Source organism: Fundulus heteroclitus, chromosome 12 (genome assembly GCF_011125445.2).
Source record: "Fundulus heteroclitus isolate FHET01 chromosome 12, MU-UCD_Fhet_4.1, whole genome shotgun sequence".
Lineage (NCBI taxonomy): Eukaryota > Metazoa > Chordata > Actinopteri > Cyprinodontiformes > Fundulidae > Fundulus > Fundulus heteroclitus.
This window is the reverse complement of record NC_046372.1, coordinates 20,708,322-20,731,669: the sequence shown is the minus strand read 5'-3', so window position 1 is coordinate 20,731,669 and position 23,348 is coordinate 20,708,322. Positions and strand designations below refer to the sequence as shown.

Sequence of the window (23,348 nt, the reverse complement as noted above, 5' to 3'; positions counted from 1 at the left end):
GTTGTGTCGCTCTTATCAGCTCAGAAACATCCCAACAATGTTGGTGTTGTTCCTATCAGTCATCATCTCGTCAGTTCATCTGTTATGTTAATGTAAAGTTTATTCTATTCTATGTCTGTTTCTATTTTGTTACATTTATCTAGTGGAAACAGGACTGTGACGATAATAGCAAACCCACCAATCAGAACCCAGAAATGACCCAAAAGGAGAGCGTCCACAGAGCAGTTTGACAAAACCAAGATAAAAGACCAAGCCGGGGTTTTTCGGGTATCCTGGCTGAACCCTTGAGTCGATTTCACAAAATTGGCAGCTGCATAACAGCTACAATGGCGATAACTTTGGCAATACTCCTGAGGAGAAAATAGGAAATCTTCAAAATCTGTAATATAAAAAAAAGATATAAACATTATTGATAGAAAACATAGGTACATGATAATGTAGCATGTGGTCCTTAAACCTATAGTTGGTACTCCTGTTCAGAAACACTTTTTGTTCTACTGGGTAAAATTCTCCTTCCATCCTGACAGTAGTCAATACATTATGTGTTCAGAAAAAGGAGGTTAAATGATTAGATCTCTGTGGGAGCTGCAGGTCTGTAAAAACTCTGACCAATCCCTGCCGCTCTGCACAAAGAGCAGGGATTGGTCAGAGTTCTGTTCCTGCTCTCACCTTGTCTGAACCTCAGGATCTGGAGGTATCACCTTATCTACTGGTTGTCCCACACACCATCATTCTGATGCGTTTACGTACCGTGCTCGTTCCTTCTTAGTTTCTGCTTGCTGGCTGTTATCCAGTTAGCTTAGCGGCTAGGTTAGTAGTTAGCTTAGGGCAGGGATTCCCAAACTGTGGTGATGCGCGAGCTGAAATCTGTAATGGCCCTTTGACAGTGTTTTTTCCCCACAAAATAGAGACGTGTAAATAAACATTTGCATTTGTGGAAACTAAAATCAAAACAGCAAATTTAATAAATAAATAAAATGTATTGACATGACAATCTGATTATTTTAAAAATTCTTTTTCTACGTATTTTGCGACGTAAATTGTGAGTCAGATTAAGAAGCTGGTGCACAAAAAACAAAGTGAGAACACACACACACAGGTAGATCATCAGTTTAATCCCTTGCTTCAGACACATTTCAGGTTGTGGAGGTGTGGCCGATCTGAGCGTCTCTTTCTTTCTCTCGCTCTAGGGTGAACCACTGATGCACCTGCAAAATCGTCAGGATTCTGTTGTGGACGTTGCAACTTTATTGCATTTTAATTCAAATTATGTTCTTATTTTATTCCCACAACTTTTGTTAAGATGGTTGAATTGATGTAACTGCAACAGAATTCTTTCTTTTTTTTTGGGGGGGGGGGGTGCACTGGAGGGGCTTAGGGTTAGCTTCGGTGTTAGCCATTCACTGTTGCTTTGAAATCGAGCAAACCACGTTCATGTTTATTAGAAGAAAAGGAAGGCCTCAGTAGGAAGAAATAAGACCAGAGTGTTAGACTGTTATTTATAAAAGGACTTTGGGAAACTTTGGGAAAAATCGCCAACCCTAGCTTTAAAACACAGCTTGTGCTGAGACAGACTATGAACTGGACTAAGCAGAGGGAGATAGCCTTCACAGATTTGGGACAGAAGCTGTTTTTAAGTCTATTTGATTTAATGTTTCTGATGGTTACCTGATGTAAGTGGGACTAACGGTGCATCTGTGGCGATACGTCTGTCCTTTTTCTGGATTCGTGCTGCTTTAAACATGGCTACTCTTCTGGGTAGAGGAAGAGTAGATATTTCTTACCTGTGACACAATGAACTAGTCCATTCCTTGCAGTAATTCACCACAACAGTGAGGCTGCTACTCAACCAAAGATATGTTGAATTCCAACTCTTTAAATGCCTCATAATGCAACCATTAGAGATGCAAAAACAGACCTTTTACTACAAGGTCTAGCTCCACTCAATCATCTGCAACTCAACAATTTACAATTCATACTAACTATAGGCCACATCAACAATATTTCAATATTATATATCTGAGCTGTTCAATTTAGACACAAAATTCAAACATTGCTTTCTACAGCAGAAGTCTTTACATTTTCATAATATTAATTATTATTTTTATCAGTTTAATAATCTTAATATGTGACACCTGGATTAATTGTGAGAAAGCCATGGACTTTGAACGTCCTGGATATGAACTGGGTAGCACTGTTGCCTTGCAGCAAGAAGGTTCAAATCCAACCCTAGGTCTTTCTGCATGGAGGTTGCATGTGTGGGTTCTCTCCGGGTACTCCTGCTTCCTCCCACAGTCCAAAAACATGACTGTTAGGTTAATTGGCTTCTCGAAATTGTCCTTAGGTGTGAGTGTGTGCGTGAATGGTTGTTTGTCCTGTCTATGTTTTGCCCTGCGACAGACTGGCGACCTATATATATATATATATATATATATATATATATATATATATATATATATATATATATATATATATATATATATATATATATATATATATGTATGTATGTATGTATGTATGTATGTATGTATGTATGTATGTATGTATGTATGTATGTGTGTGTGTGTGTGTGTGTGTGTGTGTGTGTGTGTGTGTGTGTGTGTGTGTAGCTTCTCAAATGATGTGGAGAATAATTTAGTGAGTAGATTATTAATAAATGACATCACCAACCAGCTTCCCAGTATTCACACTGTATAAATGTAACAGCATAAAAACCAAAGACAATAGATCTATTGACATGAGGGTTAAGTGCTTAGAAGCATTTAAAAATAATGTTGATATGGCATTTGAGGAGTTTTTGACATCTAAGATGCTTTATGGTAAAAAAAAAAAAAACTGTCCTGTAAAAATATTGAGTAAGAAACATACTAAAAAAACAACTCTGTGGATGTGAAGGCGACTGCTTGGAAAAATAAATAAATACTTTATAAAAAACTTTATACAATATAACTATTCAAGCTAAAGATTGATAGAAGAGCTACATAAATGAGTTCATCTGTCATATTATCCAATGGTGGAAGAACTCAGATGCAGAGTACTTTTTACATACATTTAAATATCTTGGAGTTATCTTGGACTCCACTTTAAGCTTTAAAAAGCATGTAAAAAAATAAATCTATTATTGTTCATTTTAATATACATAACTTGAGACAAATCAGGTTATCATTGCCAGAAAATGCTGTTAAAATGTTTCTTCACTGCACGATTTTTACAAACAGGTCATTAAAAACAACAGAATCACTTTTCAAAAAGGCTTGAAAAGTGTTAAATAGAACGCCCCTGTCCTATCACCATGTTCTCATTCTCCAAAAATACATTATTCTTAGTTTTGAAAATTTTGGAAAATTAAAAATTGCCTGTTAAATATTTAAGGTTTTAAATGGACTCGCTCCACCACCTCTGGGAGAGTTTATTGAGCTGAAATCCACCATCTATTACAGGTGACAGGTGACAGGTGTAAAGCCTCACAGATGTACAACATTTAGTCAACAGGTGTTTTCAGTGAGGGGTGAAGAAATGTGGAACAACATCCCAGCTGTTATAAGAGACTCTACTACAGTCAGTTCATTAAAACCAAATGTAAAAGATGGCTGAAAGAGAACCAGATCTGTGATCACTAATGTCAGATTATCCTCATCCTGTGCAGTCTTGTTAATGTTCTCCTGTCTTTTATTCTATTGTTTTGTTATTGATGTCTTCTGTCTGGTATCGGTTTGTTTGGGGTTTTCTTGTTTTTTTTTTCTTACTGATTTGCCAGGGACTGCTAATGCAAAGTAGCCCTCAGGGTAATTCTGGCATATTTACATTTAAATGTTTATGAATATGCACAGTCCCTTTTAAATAAAGATTTAAGTAAGCAGGTGGAATCAGAGGTGGGAACTCGAGTTGTTGATTTTATGACGTCAGACTTGACTTGAAAAGTGTTGAGAGACTTCTGACTTGACTTTAACACCAATGACTCAAGACTTGAATCAGAGTTGAACCTGTTTGCTTGAAAGACTTGAAATTTTACCAAAATCTGAAGCTTAAGACATCTATAATTAAAAAGTCCACACTGTTAATTCATTTCACTCAATCATTATCTACAAACGCAGAACATCTCTCTCCACGCTCCGTCCATATGTCTGTGTGAGATGCAGCACAGCCAATATAATTAACCAGATTTTTTTAAAAAAGGAAAAAACAAAAGTTAAGGACAAAGATGCTACCAAGAGTAATTTCTGTAATTGGGTCTGAATATGAAGTTCTGCTGTTGGATTTTTCACAGAATATTCTGGATAAATAAAGTTCAAAGGAGAACTGTTCTTGAAGCCAAGTTTACTTTTACTGTTTTGTGAGGTCAGTTGCACTGGTTTCATTACGGTTTGAGATAAATACTGATTTAAAAAGGACACATGCTCTATTATTTACATTTAACATGTAGTTCAATATTAGTACAGACTCGACACAACTTGAAATTCAAAGTTTCAGATTTGGGATTGAGAAGTACCCGATGACTTCAGACCTGATTCGGACTTGGCGGGCCGTACTTGAGTCTTGACTCGGGGCTTGAGGATGAAGACTTGAGACTCACTCAGGATTTGCACAACAGTGACTTGGTCCCACCTCTGGTAGGAATGTTTTAATTAAGAACAAGGAAAAATTAGAAAAATGTTGCTGTCCAGGAACTAAACCGAGACTTGGAGGAACAAGGAAGCAAAGAAGAGAGAACCATGAAGGTCCGCAGCCACAGGTAGGAGGAAACAGAGTGTTTCTATGAGGCAGGAGGTGGAAATAATCAGATGGATAAAGAGTGAGAACTGAGAACGATGGTGGCAGAGGACTAATGAGGGAGAATGATTGAGGGTCAGAACAGAGAGGAAATAGGAAACACACAGAACATAACCGTTCCACCAGCTTTAAGCTGACTTCCTCCAAGGTCGGTGGTTCTGACCCATTATGGCTGCTGACTTAATGGCCACCCTCATCCTGTGAAATGGAGACTGGCTCTCTTAAACACCAAACAGCTGAAAGCTAAACCTGAACTTTGGTTTTAAAAAGGACTGGATCTGTCAGAAAAGAGGAGCTGCAGGCGTCTGTTACCAGGACAAAGTTAAAGAGAAAACAGTTTTCTAACTTAATTTAACTTCACAGCCACACCTCTTATGTGCTTTTCAGCGCCTTTGACTCGTCTTAATGCTACACAGACGTCTGGTTTTATAAGCTGCTGCTCTGCAGTAATGTCCTGTAGTTTTTATCTCCTCCGGGTTTCTTCCTCTGCAGGTTTCCACCAGGCTGAGCCAGGGACTAACCCAGGCTCCATCCGAATACGTCTGATTACAGTTTATAACTCCTGCTCCTTGACCTCTTATGGGCTCATCAGTCAGGAGCTGTGGACCGCTGAATCCAGACAGCGTTTAACTCCAACATCATTACATGATGGAAACATAAATGATGGAGTCAAACCTAGTCTCCATCCTACTGCGTTGGGGAGTCTATCGCAGGACAACACAAAGATGACAAACAACCATTTCTTTCACTGGGAACCTCTAACAGGACTCCAATGGTGAACCCCAGAAGACGCCTAGGATCTGTTATACTGGGGTCCTCTAGGGCCAAGACAGGAGCCACGACCACCAAAACCAACTCACAGACCTCTGGTTTTGCAGCACAAGGCACGTCCACCTAGACATCCTTGTCGGAGACCTCGGGGCTTGGGACCCAAACTGGCTGCAGCTCGAGGTGAGGAGGAGGCTTGGGGGCCGTCAGGCATCTAGGAGCTGTAGTCGGCACAATCCGGCGTCTTGGAGCCGGAGGCAGTGCCATTGGGCTGCTTTGAGCAGTGGGAAGCAGGCGTCGATGGCTGACACTCCCAAAAACCGTGCGGGGCATCAACCCTGGTTAGCGAGGCGCTTCTTCCCCTTCGTTGGCTGCTACGCCAGGACCTTCTGCCATACCGTGGTGGAGAAGAATCATAACGCCGGGGACCAGTACCAGGAAGAGGGATGGCTAACTTCGAGCCCCAACCTGCCGATCGCCGCTCTACCTGCAAATCTGCCGGGCGCATGTTCTTCTCCGCCTGCCGTCGGAAATACCCGAACAGGGTGAAGACTTCCACGCCTGCTGCCTTGTCCTTTTAGTGGTTGCGTCGTTCTGTCATGTTTTGCGGTGAAGGAGCAAAGTGGCAGCGAGAGGACGGCAGGCGTATACTGAAGATGATAATATTTAATAGAAGCAACTTTCTGATTACACTAAAAGGAACCAAAACGGCACGAAAACAGGGGAAAACAGGACAACGCAAAGACAGAGGAACAAAAACCCAGAACTTAAATATAACGGGGAATCAACTGAAAAAATGCTCAACTTAGGTGAGACATATTAACAAATGAACACAAACATCCCAGAATCCTAATTGTGCTTTTTAATTCTTTGTTCCTTCATAATCTACACAAAAGTGCACTATATGATGTAACCATGCACTGCAGGGAAAGTAACTCTTCCATGCAGGAGACGTGCAGATATGCTCAGTTTGTTTGGAACACTCGTTTGCATTTAGAAAAAAGAAAAAAAAAAGCTTAGAGTCTTAAACCTTCAAACAGGAAACAGGTCATAGAAAAAGTTTTCCAGTGATCCAGCAGACTGAAAGGGGTGGAGACAGGCTGCCACCAAAGCCTAAGCAGCCAGATAAAAATTAACCTTATCACAATGCAAAACCAAAAGGTAACATTGGTAAAAAATGGAGCCATTCCCAAAGAATGATCACAAAGGAAAACTTTCAAAGTATTTGCAAAGATTTTCTCACTGAGTTTTGAGTTTTGTTCCACCAAATTAAACAGCGAGCTGATTGAATCCAAAAGCGACTCTGAAACTTATCATGATACAGTTGGATATAATTTCTAACAGAGTTTATTGTGTTTTAACCCATTCTTATTGTTTTGGGACGCAAGAATGATGAAGGTTAAACAGTTTTACGATGGTGTTTAGAAATTTGGGGTTTGAACTTTTGTGTGCATGTCTATATACTTTGATTAGGGTCAGCCGTCTGCCAGACCTGCCTCAGTCCTACCAGAGGAACCTTCCAACTATAATGAATTCTTTATAGTTAGGGTCAGTTCCTCCCAGAGACAAGCTTCTGATGTAATTGAACCTTGAATGAAAAACAGCAACAAAATACATTAAAGGCGTATTTTTGCTCTATCAACTCTCCAGACCACCCAGGACTCCTGGTTCTGGTCTACTCTGCAGACTCAGAACCAGAACCAAACATGGAGAAGCAGACTGATCTTGCTCTTTGCCTATGGACCCTCAAGGAGAGAGGAAACCACGGTGGGGAGACCAGCCACGATGGGGGCCGCATTGGGGCTCAGAAACTCACAAGCATCTGCAGGGTCGACCAAGCTGAGTAAAGTCTGCTTTCTGTGAAACTAACATCATAACAGAGTCAGTGGTGGTCTGACTAAGCTGTGCAGGAGAAAGCTGACCTGGGAGCCGAGCCACTATCCAGCAGGAGGGCAGAGACCCCATGCTGTGACCGCCTTCACAGACCTGAGACTTGCATGGAGGACCCCGGAGCGCCTCCTCACAGCCGCGTTTCAAGCTAGCCGCTTTAGTTGGTGAGATAACCAGCTTTCCCTAGGAGCAAATCATTGGCAGCCAGACGCCAATCGCCACGACCAAAGACAACGGGAGGGGTTTGGCAGAGAAATTAACAGGGAAAGTTTAAAATGGTTTGCTTAATGTGCAGACCTCTCAACTTTTATCAAAAGTTAAGAGTGAGATTATGCTAATTTTGGGGGCGGGACTTGTTTGGGGTGGGGCTAACTGGACCCTGGAAGAGCCGGTGGAGTCTCAACTCCATCTTATTTAGACATGTATTACTTTTGTTAAAAAGAGAAAGAGACGTATTAATACCTTATTGTTCAGTTAATGGATTAAAACATAAAAACACACAATTGTTCAAATAATACTGAATAAAATTAAGTAGTTTTAAGTTATTCACAGAATTATTACACTGTTACACATTAATCTATGGGTTTGTTTATCATTGTAGATCTATAACCTGATTGGTGAATCAGGCTGAGTTTCATCAAGTCTTTATGATCAACATTTTCCCCTCAGCAGTAACACTGAAGCACACAGAGGTTCCCGCTGCGTCTTTATGCACGATCCAGCTGCTGATGTCTCCCTCTTTTCAGCTCAATGCACTTCTAGACTGTTACAGTTTATAACCAGCCCGTTGCCAAAAAACGCATCCCCTGCTGTTTCATAGAAATATACACTTGTAGTTGATGTAACATTTTCTACGTGTTTACACATGTGTTCTGAACTACTAGTGTGAATTTCAGGTGTGTGGGACAATTTTTTGATTAAAAACATAGGGGGATGCGTTTTTTGGCAGCCCCATTGCCAAAAAACGCATCGCCTGCTATCTCAGAGGAGTTGACACGTTTATGACTGTATTCCTGTATATCCATCTGTAATTAAAGGACAAGGGTCAGCAAATGCAAATTCTGCCCTGTAAAACAATGACAGCGCAATTGTCGCTCTATGATCTGAAGCCCCATTTGGAGCTTTTAAACAGGCTTTTGAAAAACTTTGATAATTTGCTGCTGTAATATTATAGATTTTTTAGAATACAAAGCTAGCAGATGTGCAGAATCAAAACATAACAGAAATACAATTATAGAGCATTCAGTATTGTAAGAAAGCCCACACTGTTTCTGGATAAATAGATTATTGTATGAGTTAAGTTCTATTCCGTTTTATGCCTCTTTCCTTGTAAGTTTGAAATGTCCCATACTCCTGAAGGCAACATAGCTTTCTGACGCTCACGAATGCATCACACTGGTATATGAACACTGTGTCTGCACGTTTGATCTTCCGCTTAAGAAAAAGCTTTTCAGTTTCAAAACTCACGTCGGCTCTCACGGTTTATTGTTGTGTGTGAATGACAAGAGACCACAACAAATAAATCAGCCGTACCTCGGATAAAAACTTTGGATTTAATGTTGTTCATAACACCCATACTTTTGTAAACGAATCTGCCAAATACACACAGTTTTTTTCACACTAGAAGTACATTTAAACGTTTTTATATAATTAATATAAGAACAAGTCGCTCCGTTGGTCGTATTTTAATTCGTTTTCTGTCGATATTCATTTGTACAGAGCGAGGCGCGCTCCCACGACAGGGGATGCATATCTCGACAGGCATGCACTTTTGAGCATAACACCGGCTCACTTTCACCACTGGTTAAGACTAAAATTATTCATAACTCTGATCACTCTTCCTGCTGCTCTGTTAACACGAACTGCAGCAGGAATTACTGATGGCCACAAGCTGTGAAAGAAGCCGAAACATCTCAGCAGAAGGCGGAGTTTTGTCGTCCGCAGCCCAGATGGGCTTTGTGATTTTTATGCGTGAGAAATGCCATGTTTGCGTTTGAAATGCCATGTTTGCGTGAGAAATGCCATGTTTGCGTGAGAAATGCCATGTTTGCGTGTGAGCGTGTGAAGTTAGTGAAATGCGTGTGTCACACGGTCAATGCGTGAGAGTTGAAAGCTATGTTAATGTGTCTTCAGGGTGTTTTTAAAGCTTGACTGAGCTAACAGGCATAGCTCCCGTTAGCATTTGGAAAGCAAGTGTTGTTGGTGTAATATGAGTTGTTTTGCGGTTATAACAAACTTTATTTTCATAAGGGTTTTACACATTGATGCGATATTAATAGTTGTGTTTTCTGGTCCGCTCATTATAACCAAAATAGAGCTTAAAGCTTAAGTAGCGCCGAATGTCCACGAGCACATTGCTATTAGCTTCCGGGTAACATTCGTCCTTCCTGGATACGAAACTACAGTTGTTTTTGTTTTTTTTTACTTATTTTTGGGCTCGTGGCTCTAGTGGCTCGCTAAAGATCACAGTAGGCTGACAGAAAGGGGAGTGGAAGAGGGGGACAGACATCCGGCAAAGGACTGCAGGTCAGATTTGAACCTGTATTGACCGCGTTGAGGACTAAGGCCTCCGTACATGGGTGGCATTACCAGCTGCGCCACCAGCGCACCACTATCGTTTGTTTTAAACATAAGTTTTGTTTTCGTTTCGCTCCAACATCATTCGATAGTGCTATGAGCGTTATTACCACATTAATATGGATCATTAATGTCCATTTAATCGTGTTGTTGTATAACTTTAGGATTAACCCATTTACTACAGTGACTCCTAGTTTAGTCACAGATTTTACTAAGTAAATGATTCTTTAAAATGTTATTTTATCAAATGATATTTTGTTTAACTCAGGATTTGCATTGTGAATGGGTTGTTTATGACACGGTTGCTGATGTTTGGAGAACTGTGCAGCTTCTCTGTCTGTGGACCTCTTTAACATGTCCATGGTTATATTCTGCCAGCTAAAGGTGTGACTGGTCTGACTCTGCAGGAACCATCCATGAAGACAGTTGGAGAAAGCTGACAGTTTGCAGCTGATAGCAGAGGAGGATTTCCATGATGTTCTGACCTCTGCTTACAGAAGGTCTCATGGCTTCAGGGATCAGAAACCCATTTGCATTGTCATCCTCCTCCAGAACTCAGTATATCAGCAGTTCAGACTTTAGACTTTAACTGAATTATTCCTGCTGAGGCTTCACTGCAGCTTCATGCTGTAAAACATAGTTTAAAACATAAGTTTTGTTTTCGTTTCGCTCCAACATCATTCGATAGTGCTATGAGCATTAATACCGCAATAATATGGAAGATTAATGTTGATTTAATGATGTTTTTGTGTAACTTTAGGATTGGCCCATTTAGTGACCGATCACTACAGTGACTCCTAGCTTCCCAGAGGAAGCATTAATAAAATCAAGTGTCCTAAAGTTTCAGATTTTACTGAACAAATCATTCTTTAAAATGTTATTTCATCAAATGATGTTTTTTTTAACTCAGGATTTGCATTGTGAATGGGTTGTTTATGACACGGTTGCTGATGAACTGTGCAGCTTCTCTGTCTGTGGACCTCTTTAACATGTCCATGGTTATATTCTGCCAGCTAAAGGTGTGACTGGTCTGACTCTGCAGGAACCATCCATGAAGACAGTTGGAGAAAGCTGACAGTTTGCAGCTGATAGCAGAGGAGGATTTCCATGATGTTCTGACCTCTGCTTACAGAAGGTCTCATGGCTTCAGGGATCAGAAACCCATTTGCATTGTCATCCTCCTCCAGAACTCAGTATATCAGCAGTTCAGACTTTAGACTTTAACTGAATTATTCCTGCTGAGGCTTCACTGCAGCTTCATGCTGTAAAACATAGTTTAAAACATAAGTTTTGTTTTCGTTTCGCTCCAACATCATTCGATAGTGCTATGAGCATTAATACCGCAATAATATGGAAGATTAATGTTGATTTAATGATGTTTTTGTGTAACTTTAGGATTAGCCCATTTAGTGACCGATCACTACAGTGACTCCTAGCTTCCCAGAGGAAGCATTAATAAAATCAAGTGTCCTAAAGTTTCAGATTTTACTGAACAAATCATTCTTTAAAATGTTATTTCATCAAATGATGTTTTGTTTAACTCAGGATTTGCATTGTGAATGGGTTGTTTATGACACGGTTGCTGATGAACTGTGCAGCTTCTCTATATGTGGACCTCTTTAACATGTCCATGGTTATATTCTGCCAGCTAAAGGTGTGACTGGTCTGACTCTGAAGGAACCATCCATGAAGACAGTTGGAGAAAGCTGACAGTTTGCAGCTGATAGCAGAGGAGGATTTCCATGATGTTCTGACCTCTGCTTACAGAAGGTCTCATGGCTTCAGGGATCAGAAACCCATTTGCATTGTCATCCTCCTCCAGAACTCAGTATATCAGCAGTTCAGACTTTAGACTTTAACTGAATTATTCCTGCTGAGGCTTCACTGCAGCTTCATGCTGTAAAACATAGTTTAAAACATAAGTTTTGTTTTCGTTTCGCTCCAACATCATTCGATAGTGCTATGAGCGTTAATACCGCATTAATATGGAAGATTAATGTTGATTTAATGATGTTTTTGTGTAACTTTAGGATTGGCCCATTTAGTGACCGATCACTACAGTGACTCCTAGCTTCCCAGAGGAAGCATTAATAAAATCAAGTGTCCTAAAGTTTCAGATTTTACTGAACAAATCATTCTTTAAAATGTTATTTCATCAAATGATGTTTTTTTTAACTCAGGATTTGCATTGTGAATGGGTTGTTTATGACACGGTTGCTGATGAACTGTGCAGCTTCTCTGTCTGTGGACCTCTTTAACATGTCCATGGTTATATTCTGCCAGCTAAAGGTGTGACTGGTCTGACTCTGCAGGAACCATCCATGAAGACAGTTGGAGAAAGCTGACAGTTTGCAGCTGATAGCAGAGGAGGATTTCCATGATGTTCTGACCTCTGCTTACAGAAGGTCTCATGGCTTCAGGGATCAGAAACCCATTTGCATCGTCATCCTCCTCCAGAACTCAGTATAACAGCCCTCTATCAGCAGTTCTTTATTATCCAACAGACTTTAGACTTTAACCGAATAATTCCTGCTGAGGCTTCACTGCAGCTTCATGCTGTAAAACAAAGTTTTAAACATCATGCTATCCTGATCCAGCCTGAGAGCAGCTCATTGTCTGAAGTTCTTGTTAATTGGTAAATAAACGGCCGTCCTTCATGTCTTCTCCAAACTGTGTAGAGTTCTGAGGGACAACCTGCACCAACCTCAGAAACATCTAAACATGCAGCATGTTACCTTCAGAGCCATGCAGCGTCTGCACAGGAAATCCTGCTGGCAGCAGCATGGAGACATCTTTTAGCTGGTAGCTGCATCTGGATGTGGTCCAGGAGGGTCCTGGCAGGTGGAAGCCCAGGGAGGGGAGCCATCATGGGGGAAGGGTGGAGCATCATGGTGGCTGGTGTTTAGTGATGGAGGAAAGCTCAGCAGGACCATGACTGTCTTAGTACTGACAGTTTATATCTTCAAACCTGCTTCCATCTTCCAGATTCTGATTGGTTCTGATTCTCCTGCAGAGAAAATGTGTCTTTTAGCTTAAAAGTCACTAATAGCATTTTATAAAACATCTTCCTGGCTTCAGTTTCCATTGTAATAATGATGAATTTCTATCATCGTCGGTTAGAGAAGGTCTCTGCAACCAGCAGTAGTCGCACCGTCTCTGAACGCTTATTTAGGGAAATTAGCAACTGTTGATCCCGTTGAACCGTAATTCTGGGTGAAACAAAGAGAACTTCACTTCATCTGTTGCTCTAATTTTAATATGAGCTTATTTTACATTTCTATAATATTCAAATAAGCTTATCTTCCAGCTCCGCTGGTAGTTAAATACCAGGATTTCACCGCTTGCTTCTCAGTCTGCCATGGCTCTTCGAGACTCTGGGTGAGTTCAGTTTAAGCAGTATTTATTTTAATATCTTATATTGTTCTTTGCTGTTGCATTTTTCTTTCTTTTATCCATGAATGATTTAATTTCAAACCAACTGTCTAATAGAAAGTTGTTCTTCTGCACAGGCGGTGATGAGTCAGCATTGATCAGTAATTAAAACAGATTCTCAACTTGTAAGACCCAAAAGTTTTAGGCTAAACATCGACTTATATTTATATTTATATATTTTTCTCTCTCCTGACAGATCTGTGAATGAGGTTTGCAGATGATCAAACATATTTGTTTGAAGAGGAACTTTTCTCAGCCTTTTTTCAGGCGTCTAAAAACCGATGTTTGAATGAAAGATTATTGTGTTTTAAGAGGTTAAAGGATCTCAAAATCAACAAGGTTTAAAATGATTGTCTTTCTGAAAATGCATCAAAGTAAAATAAAGATGCCTCTGATTCTGCAAATCAGAATGATTGCAGTGAAATCCTGCTGGATCAGAACCGTTTCACAGGAGTTTCCCACTGAAAGCTCGTTCCTCTGACCTTCATTCACATGTAGTCCTGGTCCGAGGTAGAGATGATCGATGCTCAGACACGACGGCTTTTCTTTCTCTTTCAAACATCAAGCTGGACTCGTAGCTGATGTTCATCACATAAACTGGTTACTTTTGCTTCATTAGAACTTCCTTTTATTTATCCGTTCATTTCTGACCTCATCTGAACTTATTTTGACCACATTTATTTGCATTATATGTCTTAGAAATACAATAAATAAATACTTTTTAAAACTCAAACACAAAAGTCCCTCCTCAGGTTCAGGTTAACCAAATTAATGGGAGAAAAACTGATGTACTGATAAGGAGAGAACGTCGTGTGAAACATATTTCTAGAGATTCAGTAAAAGCTGAACTGAGGTTTAATGTTGGAAAAGATGTTTTCTTGCTTAACACCCATCAGTTAGTCTGTTTCTGATCATTTCCAGGAGGAAGGAGGACAAAATGAAAACTCTGCAGCTGTTGATCATCTTCAGCCTCTTCATCCTCACCAAGGAGTTCGGTAAGAAATCATCTTTGAATCATAACAATATTTTAACATGATGGTTCTGTTTGCAGTATCTCATTACAAGGAAGAATAAATATAGAAAAAGGGAAAATATGTGAAAAAATTACTATCACCATAATGATTGTGTCATCAAAAGTTATGCTTCTTTTTAGATTTTATACTTTGATACCAGCTTGACTGTGTTTCAGGTTGGAAACCAGCTTCCTGCAGGCATCACTGCTGTGAAGATCCACAACCTTTAGCAGCTAAATGAGTTTTTATCAAACGTGCCGATCTGAATTTTGAATAAAATGATAAACCTAAAACATGAGATGAGTCCTTTTAGAGACCTTCTGCAGTTATGATCACTGTTGGAGTCTGACAGAGTTCCAGCTGTGGTTTCTCCTCATGTCTGATTGGCATAAAATACCAGAAATAGCAGATTGTTCCTGTACCATCATCCATCCTTACGATCTTTATGTTATTCAGAATAATCCATGTGTGGTAAATGGCTTTTTTCTTTGCAGAGGTGAAGACAGATGATCTGGAGAACTTGAGTCTAGATGTTGGTGGATTTCATCTGTTCAGAGGCTTGACTGATCTCCGCTCCAGTGAACATCTTCTCCTCTCCTCAGGAACCAGGTACCTCAGCTAGGGCTGCCAACCCGGCATCTATAGAATATGGCCGGGGTTCCCAAACTTTTCATCCTGCAACCCCCAAAATAACCAGAGACTGGAGAGCCCCTGCAGGGCTGGGAGTCTGTTTCTGTTTTTGCGTCAGAATCCTGTGTCGTCAGGACTTTGAAGCAATTGTCCAAACAACTGTCTGACTTTATTCTCATATTTTCCAGAAAGAAAAACAAATTTGGGTCTTTGTAGGTCAAAGAAAATAAATTCTTGGCCACGGAGGAGTAAATTTCTACAGAAACTCAAATTGATTTTCGGTTTAATTTCTTCTTTGTCTGCGAGAAAAACTGACATTTGCTTTGATGTCAAAAACATTTCTGATGATAAAATCATAATTTTCACGTTAAGTCACACATTTGCTATATTAAGAACAGGGAATTGTCTAACAAAGCAACGTTAGAAATCTGAAGGGCATTCCAGGGAATAAATCTTAATCCGTCAGAGACGCAAAACTGGACTTTGTTTCGATGCGACTTCCTTCTGTAGGTCCAGGAAAGTAAAGGCGCCATCTAGTGTTGGTTTATATTAATTACAGGCTGCAGTCACAATGCAGACAAAGAGGGTCAGAGACGAGACACTTCAACGTGGCTCAAAGCGTCCCGGCTAAAACGGGACAGTTGGTGACCCTGAATAAATGTACAGGGGCAATAATCTGCAGGATCTGGACCTGAGCTTTGACCTGGTTCTGTTTCAGGTTCTGTAACAAGACTGGTTCTGTTCAGAAGAATGAGCTGAAGCTTTAGTTTGGAGCTGGACCTGTAGAGAGAGGCGGTTCTACAGAGTTCTGACTCTGGGGAGGAGAATACAAACGCACTGAACACTTTATTCTATCCACGTAAACTACAAAGGAATCTAACATGCTTGAGAAAAATTATTAATAAAAAAGAAAAAGAAATATTTTCCTTCAGCTTCTAAATCAGGCCCAACTGCATGTTGGTTTATCACTTAAATTCTAATAATTTATTAATGTTTGAGGTTTTAACTTGACAGGATATGAAAGTGTTGAATAAAGGTGAACACCTTTGTTTCTGTAACAGTCATAATTTCATCAATGTAAGATTATTTTGTATGTTGCAGAGCAAATTTGAATGTTTTCAGTCAGAATAAGATATGAAGATTGTTGCTTGATTAAAAATCATATAAACTGGCCACTGGTATTTTCTATTAGGGCTCATTAGGTAAGTTATTTGATTTTAGAACAAACCTGTGAGCCCTTAAAGCAGGGAGCAAACAGGTAGCCAGTCTCCCCTGCAGGTTATAGCAGAACAGTCTAAGGCAGCATATCGACCTCTCCTTATGATTGGTCAGGAAATATCTAATTCCTGTAACTGCGTTTCCTGCTAAGAGGATCTTGCCAATCCACCGCGCAGAATTATGCACGAATGTTTGACTGCTAACAGCAATTAAAGTAATTCCTTCCTACCTTTTCAGAATAATATGTTAATCTGTGGAACACCTGGTTATCATCGGGGAGATGTGATGGTAGAGAACCCCGATAAAATGTTGCGTAGACTTTTATTTATGGAGATCTTCTCATTTACTTTAAAGCTCTTCATGGATCACCAGGACCAGCATGAATAACACAGCAGCTGTGAAAGATTACGATGAAGTCGATCTATGATTAAAGTCTGATACGGAGTGAAATTGAAGTTTGAAAGGAGTCATGATGCAGTTTGGCTGCGATTCACCACTTCACCATCTGCGTCGCCATTTTCCCCGTTTCCAGAATGAGCGTAGGTCTGGGTCAGAGCTGGATTAATAATCCATATGTGGCCCTGAAGATTGACCCTGTAGTTAATGTCAGAGCCCCCCCGCAGTCACTGACTGATGACAGACACCTGAACTGACGACATTTTAAATTAGGGTGAACCTCATGACTACAATATGAACCATTCATTGACAGTATTCTGCTAGATGACCTCACAAACATACACAACAGTTATTTTATTATATTTAATGTTTTTCAGCAGATTTAACATTGTTTCTTTACTCAGATAGTTAATAACTTACCACCTACGTCACTAATTTCATCAGACAGCCACCATCCACACCTGGCAAACATGTTTAAAATAAAATCTTGTCTCTCCATCAGTTTGGACCAGAATCCTTTGAGTTTACATGATGGGTGTGGAAACTTCTCTGCTTGGGTCACCAGCAGTAAGCAGGTTGGTAAATTCTGTTTATAGACATCTGCTGTAATATTTTTGCCATTTCAGTAATGAAACAGTTATTTTATAGAGATTCATGACAGTTAATATTTCAAGGTTTACGTCTTTCTAGTTTTGATGATTATGGCTACAGGTTAAGAGAACCCAACATTCAGTGTCTCAGAAAATTAGACTATCCCCTGTTAAGAAAATATCTTAGTCAAGCAGAGTGGTGTCTATCTCTCCCTGCTCCAGCGTAAGATAAACATGTAGTTTTATTGCCCCCGGGTGGGGGGTGGGGGGGTGGTCAGAAGAAGAGGGGGTCAGTCATCTTCCCCCTGAGCTTGCAGGAGGAGTTTTGAAGTTGATAAAAGGAATGTCTTGGTAAAACTGACTTTAGACAGACTTCTCGACCGTGAGGTGAAATCATCTTGATTGGTAATGTAAACTCTGTCTCCATATTTAATTTCTATGAATTAAATATGCATTTAAACTGTTCTACCTCTTGATTAATATTTTCTCTCTTGTGGCCAAGCCTGGAACCGGGATAAGATGGGTTTTCAATAGACATATAACAGCAGGCCGGTAAACCCAATCTTTAACACCCCTTAGACGGGTCAAAAAATGATGTTTTAAGGACAAAGTTCTGGCTGCTGAACAGAAGGTCCATTTCTCTGCATCAACACCTGGTTGGCCTCATCTTGCACGCTCATTGGACCAGCTGGTGGTACCTTTGGCAGTGTGGGCCAGTAACAAGTCCTGCTGGAAAATAAAATCAGCATCTAGTGCTCTAGAATTTACTGGCAGACGTCTGCGTTGACTGTGGACCTCAGAAAACCCAGTGGACCAGAACCAGCATGGCACCCAGACCATCACTGTGGAACCTTGACTCTGGACTTCAAGCAACGTGGGTTCTGAACCTCTCCTCTCTTCCTCCGGACTCTGGAACATTGATTTCTGATCTAGATGCAGAATTTGGTTTCATCTGAAAGCAGAACTCTGGACCATTGAGCAGCAGTGCTGGTCCTCTTCTTCTGAGCCCAGCTAAGTCACGTCTGACGTTGCCTCTGCTTCAGGAGTGGGAGGAACACGACGCTTGTAGCTCACGTCTAGCATCATCTGTGGGTAGCGGCTCTTCAGGCAACGACTCCAGGCTCGGTCCACTCCTTATGGAGCTCCCCCAAGTCCTTCAATGGATTTCACTTTACAATCCTTTCAAGGCTGCGGTTATCACTGTTGCTGCCACATTTCTACCTTCCACTCAATTTTCTGTTAACATGCTTTGATTCAGAACTCTGTGAACAACCAGCTTCTTCAGCAGTGACCTTCTGTGTCTTTGTGAAGGTTGTCTGTGACTGTCTTCTGGACCTCTGTCCAGTCAGCCGTCTCTTTTACTGACCCGGGGTCATCCATCCATCCATCCATCCATCCATCCATCCATCCATTGTCTTCCTCTTATCCTGGGTCGGGTCGTGGGGGTAGCAGCTTCAGTAGGGAGGCCCAGACGTCCCTCTTCCCGGCCATTTGGTCCAGCTCCTCCAGAGGAATCCCAAGGCGTTCCCAGGCCAGCAGAGAGACATAGTCCCTCCAGCGTGTCCTGGGTCTTCCCCTGGGCCTCTTCCCGGTGGGACGTGCCCGGAACACCTCACCAGGGAGGCGTCCAGGAGGCATCCTGACCAGATGCCCGAGCCACCTCAACTGGCTCCTCTCGACGTGGAGGAGCAGCGGCTCTACTCTGAGTCCTCCCCGGATGACTGAGCTCCTCACCCTATCTCTAAGGGAGAGCCCAGACACACTACGGAGAAAACTCATTTCAGCCGCTTGTATCCGGGATCTCATTCTTTCGGTCACGACCCAAAGCTCGTGACCATAGATGAGGGTAGGAACGTAGATCGACCGGTAAATCGAGAGCTTCGCCTTTTGGCTCAGCTCTCTCTTCACCACAACGGATCGGTACAGCGCCCGCTTCACAGCAGACGCTGCACCAATCCGCCTGTCGATCTCTCGCTCCATCTTCCCCTCATTCGTGAACAAGACCCCAAGATACTTGAACTCCTCCACTAGGGGCAGCACATCCTCCCCAACCCGGAGGAGCCACTCTACCCTTTTCCGGCTCAAGACCATGGTCTCGGATTTGGAGGCACTGATTCTCATCCCGGCCGCTTCGCACTCGGCTGCGAACCGCTCCAGTGAGAGCTGTAGATCACGCCCTGATGAAGCCAATAGGACGACGTCATCCGCGAATAGCAGAGACGCAATCCTAAGGCCACCAAAACGGATCCCCTCAACACCTCGGCTGCGCCTAGAAATTCTGTCCACAAAAGTTATGAACAGAATCGGTGACAAAGGGCAACCTTGGCGGAGTCCAAATCTCACCGGAAACGAGTCCAACTTACTATCGGCAATGCGTACCAGACTCTGACACCGGTCATACAGAGACCTGACAGCCCTTATTAAAGGGCCCTGTACTCCTTACTCCCAGAGTACCCCCCACAGGATCCCTCGGGGGACACGGTGGAATGCCTTCTCCAGATCCACAAAGCACATGTAGACTGGTTGGGCAAACTCCCATGCACCCTCCAGGATCCTGCTGAGGGTGTAGAGCTGAGCCAGCTTCTGCAGACGAGGATCGGAACGCCAAGGCCCCTGCCCTCTACTGCCACCCATTACACAACGCACCCGACCCCTTTGGCCCCTCCGATAGGTGGTGAGCCCATCGGAAGGGGGACCCATGCCACCTCTTCGGGCTGAGCCCGGCCACTTGGTTAAAAGCCAGACCACCAGGCACTCGCCAAAGTGCCCCACTTCCAAGTCTGGCTCCAGAGTGGAGCCCCAGTGACTCGCGTCTGTGCGAGGGAACACAACGTCCATTTATTGTATTAATCATAAGGGGCTTTTTGGGCTGCTCTTCGTCTGGTCCCTCACCTAGGACCTGTCTGCCTTGGGTGACCCTACTAGGGGGTTAAAGCCCCTGACAGCATAGCTCCTAGGGTCATTGGGACACTCAAACCCCTCCACCACGGTAAGGTGCCAGCCCAGGGAGGGGGCCGGTTAAAGCGTCAGGAAACCTTTGCAGGTTCATCCATCCTTTTTTTGATCCGCTTTATCCCTCATGGGGTCACATGGGTTGCTGGTGCCTATCTCCAGCATTAACTGGGCGAGAGGCAGGGTACACCCTGGACATGTCGCCAGTCTATCACAGGGGAACACAGAGACAAACAGGAGAAACAACCATTCACACACACCTAAGGACAATTTAGAGAGACCAATTAACCTAACAGTCATGTTTTTGGTCTGTGGGAGGGAGCCGGAGTGCCCGGAGAGAACCCACGCATGCACAGGGAGAACATGCAAACTCCATGCAGAAAGACCCAGGACTGACTTGAACCCAGGACCTTCTTGCTGCAAGGCAACAGCGCTACCCACTGCAGCCCTTTGCAGGTGTTTTTAGTTAATTAGCTGATTAAGGTGTGACACCAGGAGGTTGCAATAATTAACTATTTCACTGTTTTATGCAATTTTCTAAGACATAATTTTGGGTTTCATCCTCTGCAAACCATAATCATCAAAATTACAAGAAACAAAGGCATGGAAAATTTTACTGTGTTCAAAGATTCTATGTATGACCTTCACTTTCTGAGATGACTGGCAAAAATATTGCACTTTGATGCAATATTCTATTTTTTAGAGGCACCTGTGTGGGTTTGTAACTGTTGTAAGGTACAAAAATGGATAAATTTAGCTGAGTTGCAAAAACTAATATAAAAAATGCTAAATATCATGTTTTTAATTGATAGAAAATTCCTGAAGTTAACATTCAATATATTCAAAACAATAATGTGTTGACTTTAACAAAGTTTCCTGTTCAGCTGATTTTATTTTAACCCAGGATTTGTTTAGTTGTGAAGCAAGAGAATAAAGTAGATAAACAGCAAGAAGGTTGTGGGTTCAAATCCTGGTCTTTCTGCGTGTTCTCCCTGTGCATCTGTGGGTTCTCTCTGGGAACTCCTGCTTCCTCTCACAGTCCTAAACCATGACTGCCAGGTTAATTGAGGTTAATGGATGTATAGAACGAACGGAGCTCACATCATGTGTTTTATTTTTCAGAACTTCGTCACCTTCTGGGCCAAAATCAAGGAAAGGCAGACAGAAAATGGGCTGCTAACTTCTGCTGAGACCTTAGAGAGCTGCAGACAAAACTTTAGGATTTTGTCTGATAATGAAAGTAACAATGGAAGATTTGGGAAAAACAACCCGGTTTGCAGCTCCAGAACCTCTCAGAGAGCAGATGAGCCCATCGTAGAGTTTGACCAGCAGCAGATCCTGATGTTAGAAGATGATGAGGTGGTGAGAAGAGCTGCAGCTTCTCTTTATGACAAACATCCAACAGTTAGTTCAGTTCAGCTTGTTGGTCCCCAGCAGAGGCTTCAACAGGTCAAAGGTCAAGCCCTGGTTCTGTCAGAACACAGCAGCCTGGTTCTGGTGGGCCATGGAGCCAGAGACCATTCAGGAGAGATGAGAGTATCAGGCTACAGCTACCAAGATGTGGCCAGGATCATCCAAAGCGTCTCCAGGACCAGTGACAAGATCCAGACTACTACAGTTCTGGCCTGTGACGCCGGATCGGACCGCCGGTTCAGAGAAGCTCTGCTGAAGAAGCTCCATGAAGCCGGCATTGAGACGGAGTTACACCTGTGGACCGCTGTGGTCCAGGTCACAGAGACAGGAGAGGTCATCAGTCAGGACGTCTCTGCAGGTGGAGCCCAGTGGAGATCTGAAGATCAGACCAAGAAGGTGGTTCTGACTGTTGGCAGGAAGGGAGAGATACGGAGGAAGAAGTCGGACCGCACCGGATACCAGGTTCTCACCAATCAAACAAATCTTCTCGCTCCACAAAACTACAGAGAAAGCTGGCCAAATGAACCAAAATTATTTATTAACCCAAGTATTTTTGTGGCTGTTGACCAAAACAATGTTGAAGGTTTAGAAAAGGATTTTAGGATTCTTGAGGCCTTGACCTGGGGTCTGTTTCATTTAGAACAAGATCCAGAACTAAAGAGATGCGAATTCAACAACCATGAGGGCTTGCCTTATCATTTTGTCTTTGGAGATGCAACAACTAGTCGTGTTGAAGGAAACACCATGGAGGAGAAGATCAGACAGGTTCTTCAGAGGTGTTATGTGATCAACTCGGGAAGACAAATCAGGAACGTCATCCGTCACTATGCAAAGGATGGAGAAGATGAGACCACATACCTGATGGTCGCTAACTGGATATTTGAAATTAATCCTGAAACGTTGTATGTGACCCCAGCTGGAAAACGTTTGATTGACCAGGCAGAGCTCCAGAACGTAAAGAAGCTGATTGATTCCCAGAATAAGGTTAACAAAGAAAGTTACGGTAACATACAAGGCGGAGTTGAGAAAACAGACTTAAAGAAAAATTATGGTCGTTTTATCAGGAGTTTATTTTTAGGACAGTCTGTAGCATTAAAACAGGGGACTAAAAACTTTTTCTCTGCTTGGTATTTCACAGCTTCAAACATCATAGAATCAGTCAGAAATTTCCGAACATTTCCATTAGTCCTCATGGCTATGGATATGGAGGAAAGGTACATTGAAGGGAGGCCAGATTTCTGGTTTAATCAACATTCGATGGCAAGAGGAGGAAGCTGGATTGATGAAACCAGGCGAGGATTCAGCGGCGCAGCGACGCCTTCTGATGGAGAAATGACCAAAGCTCAGAGAGACAACATTGTTGAAGTACTCAAACTAGAACATCTCGTGTTTAAGAAATGGGAGGAATCTCTTGGAGAAGCTAATAAACTGAGGGAGATGAGTAGGGTTGCCATGCATTATCATGTATTAGAGGATTTTCAAGGTAAATGCTTAGATTTCATGAATCAGGTGAACCCTGAAAACCCCTCTGGAGCTGAACCTTCTGCCTCTGGAAGCGGATGAGCTGTTGGGTCTCAGGGCTTCAGTCGGTCCAGAAACATCTTCATCCTTTTAAAATATCTCTCTAACTCCATGTCAGATGTTCTGCATCATTTGCTGACGTTGTCTCTTTCCAACATGAAATAAAAGCTTGAAGTTT

The 23,348-nt window shown here is 42.1% G+C and overlaps 1 protein-coding gene across 2 annotated transcripts; it reads left to right on the top strand.

Annotated features, from left to right (window-relative positions):
- The first annotated feature begins 12,544 nt into the window (after positions 1-12,544).
- Positions 12,545-23,348, top strand: LOC105920961. 2 transcript variants are annotated; one of them, XM_036144771.1, is made up of 5 exons: positions 12,545-13,383; positions 14,359-14,432; positions 14,945-15,059; positions 17,197-17,269; positions 21,359-23,348. In XM_036144771.1, the coding sequence occupies exons 1-5, from the start codon at positions 13,364-13,366 to the stop codon at positions 23,210-23,212; spliced, it is 2,136 nt and encodes a 711-aa protein (XP_036000664.1). In that variant the 5' UTR covers positions 12,545-13,363; the 3' UTR covers positions 23,213-23,348. The 2 variants fall into 2 exon arrangements, with proteins under 2 accessions (XP_036000664.1, XP_036000665.1); XM_036144772.1 differs by having other exon boundaries at positions 22,788-22,874.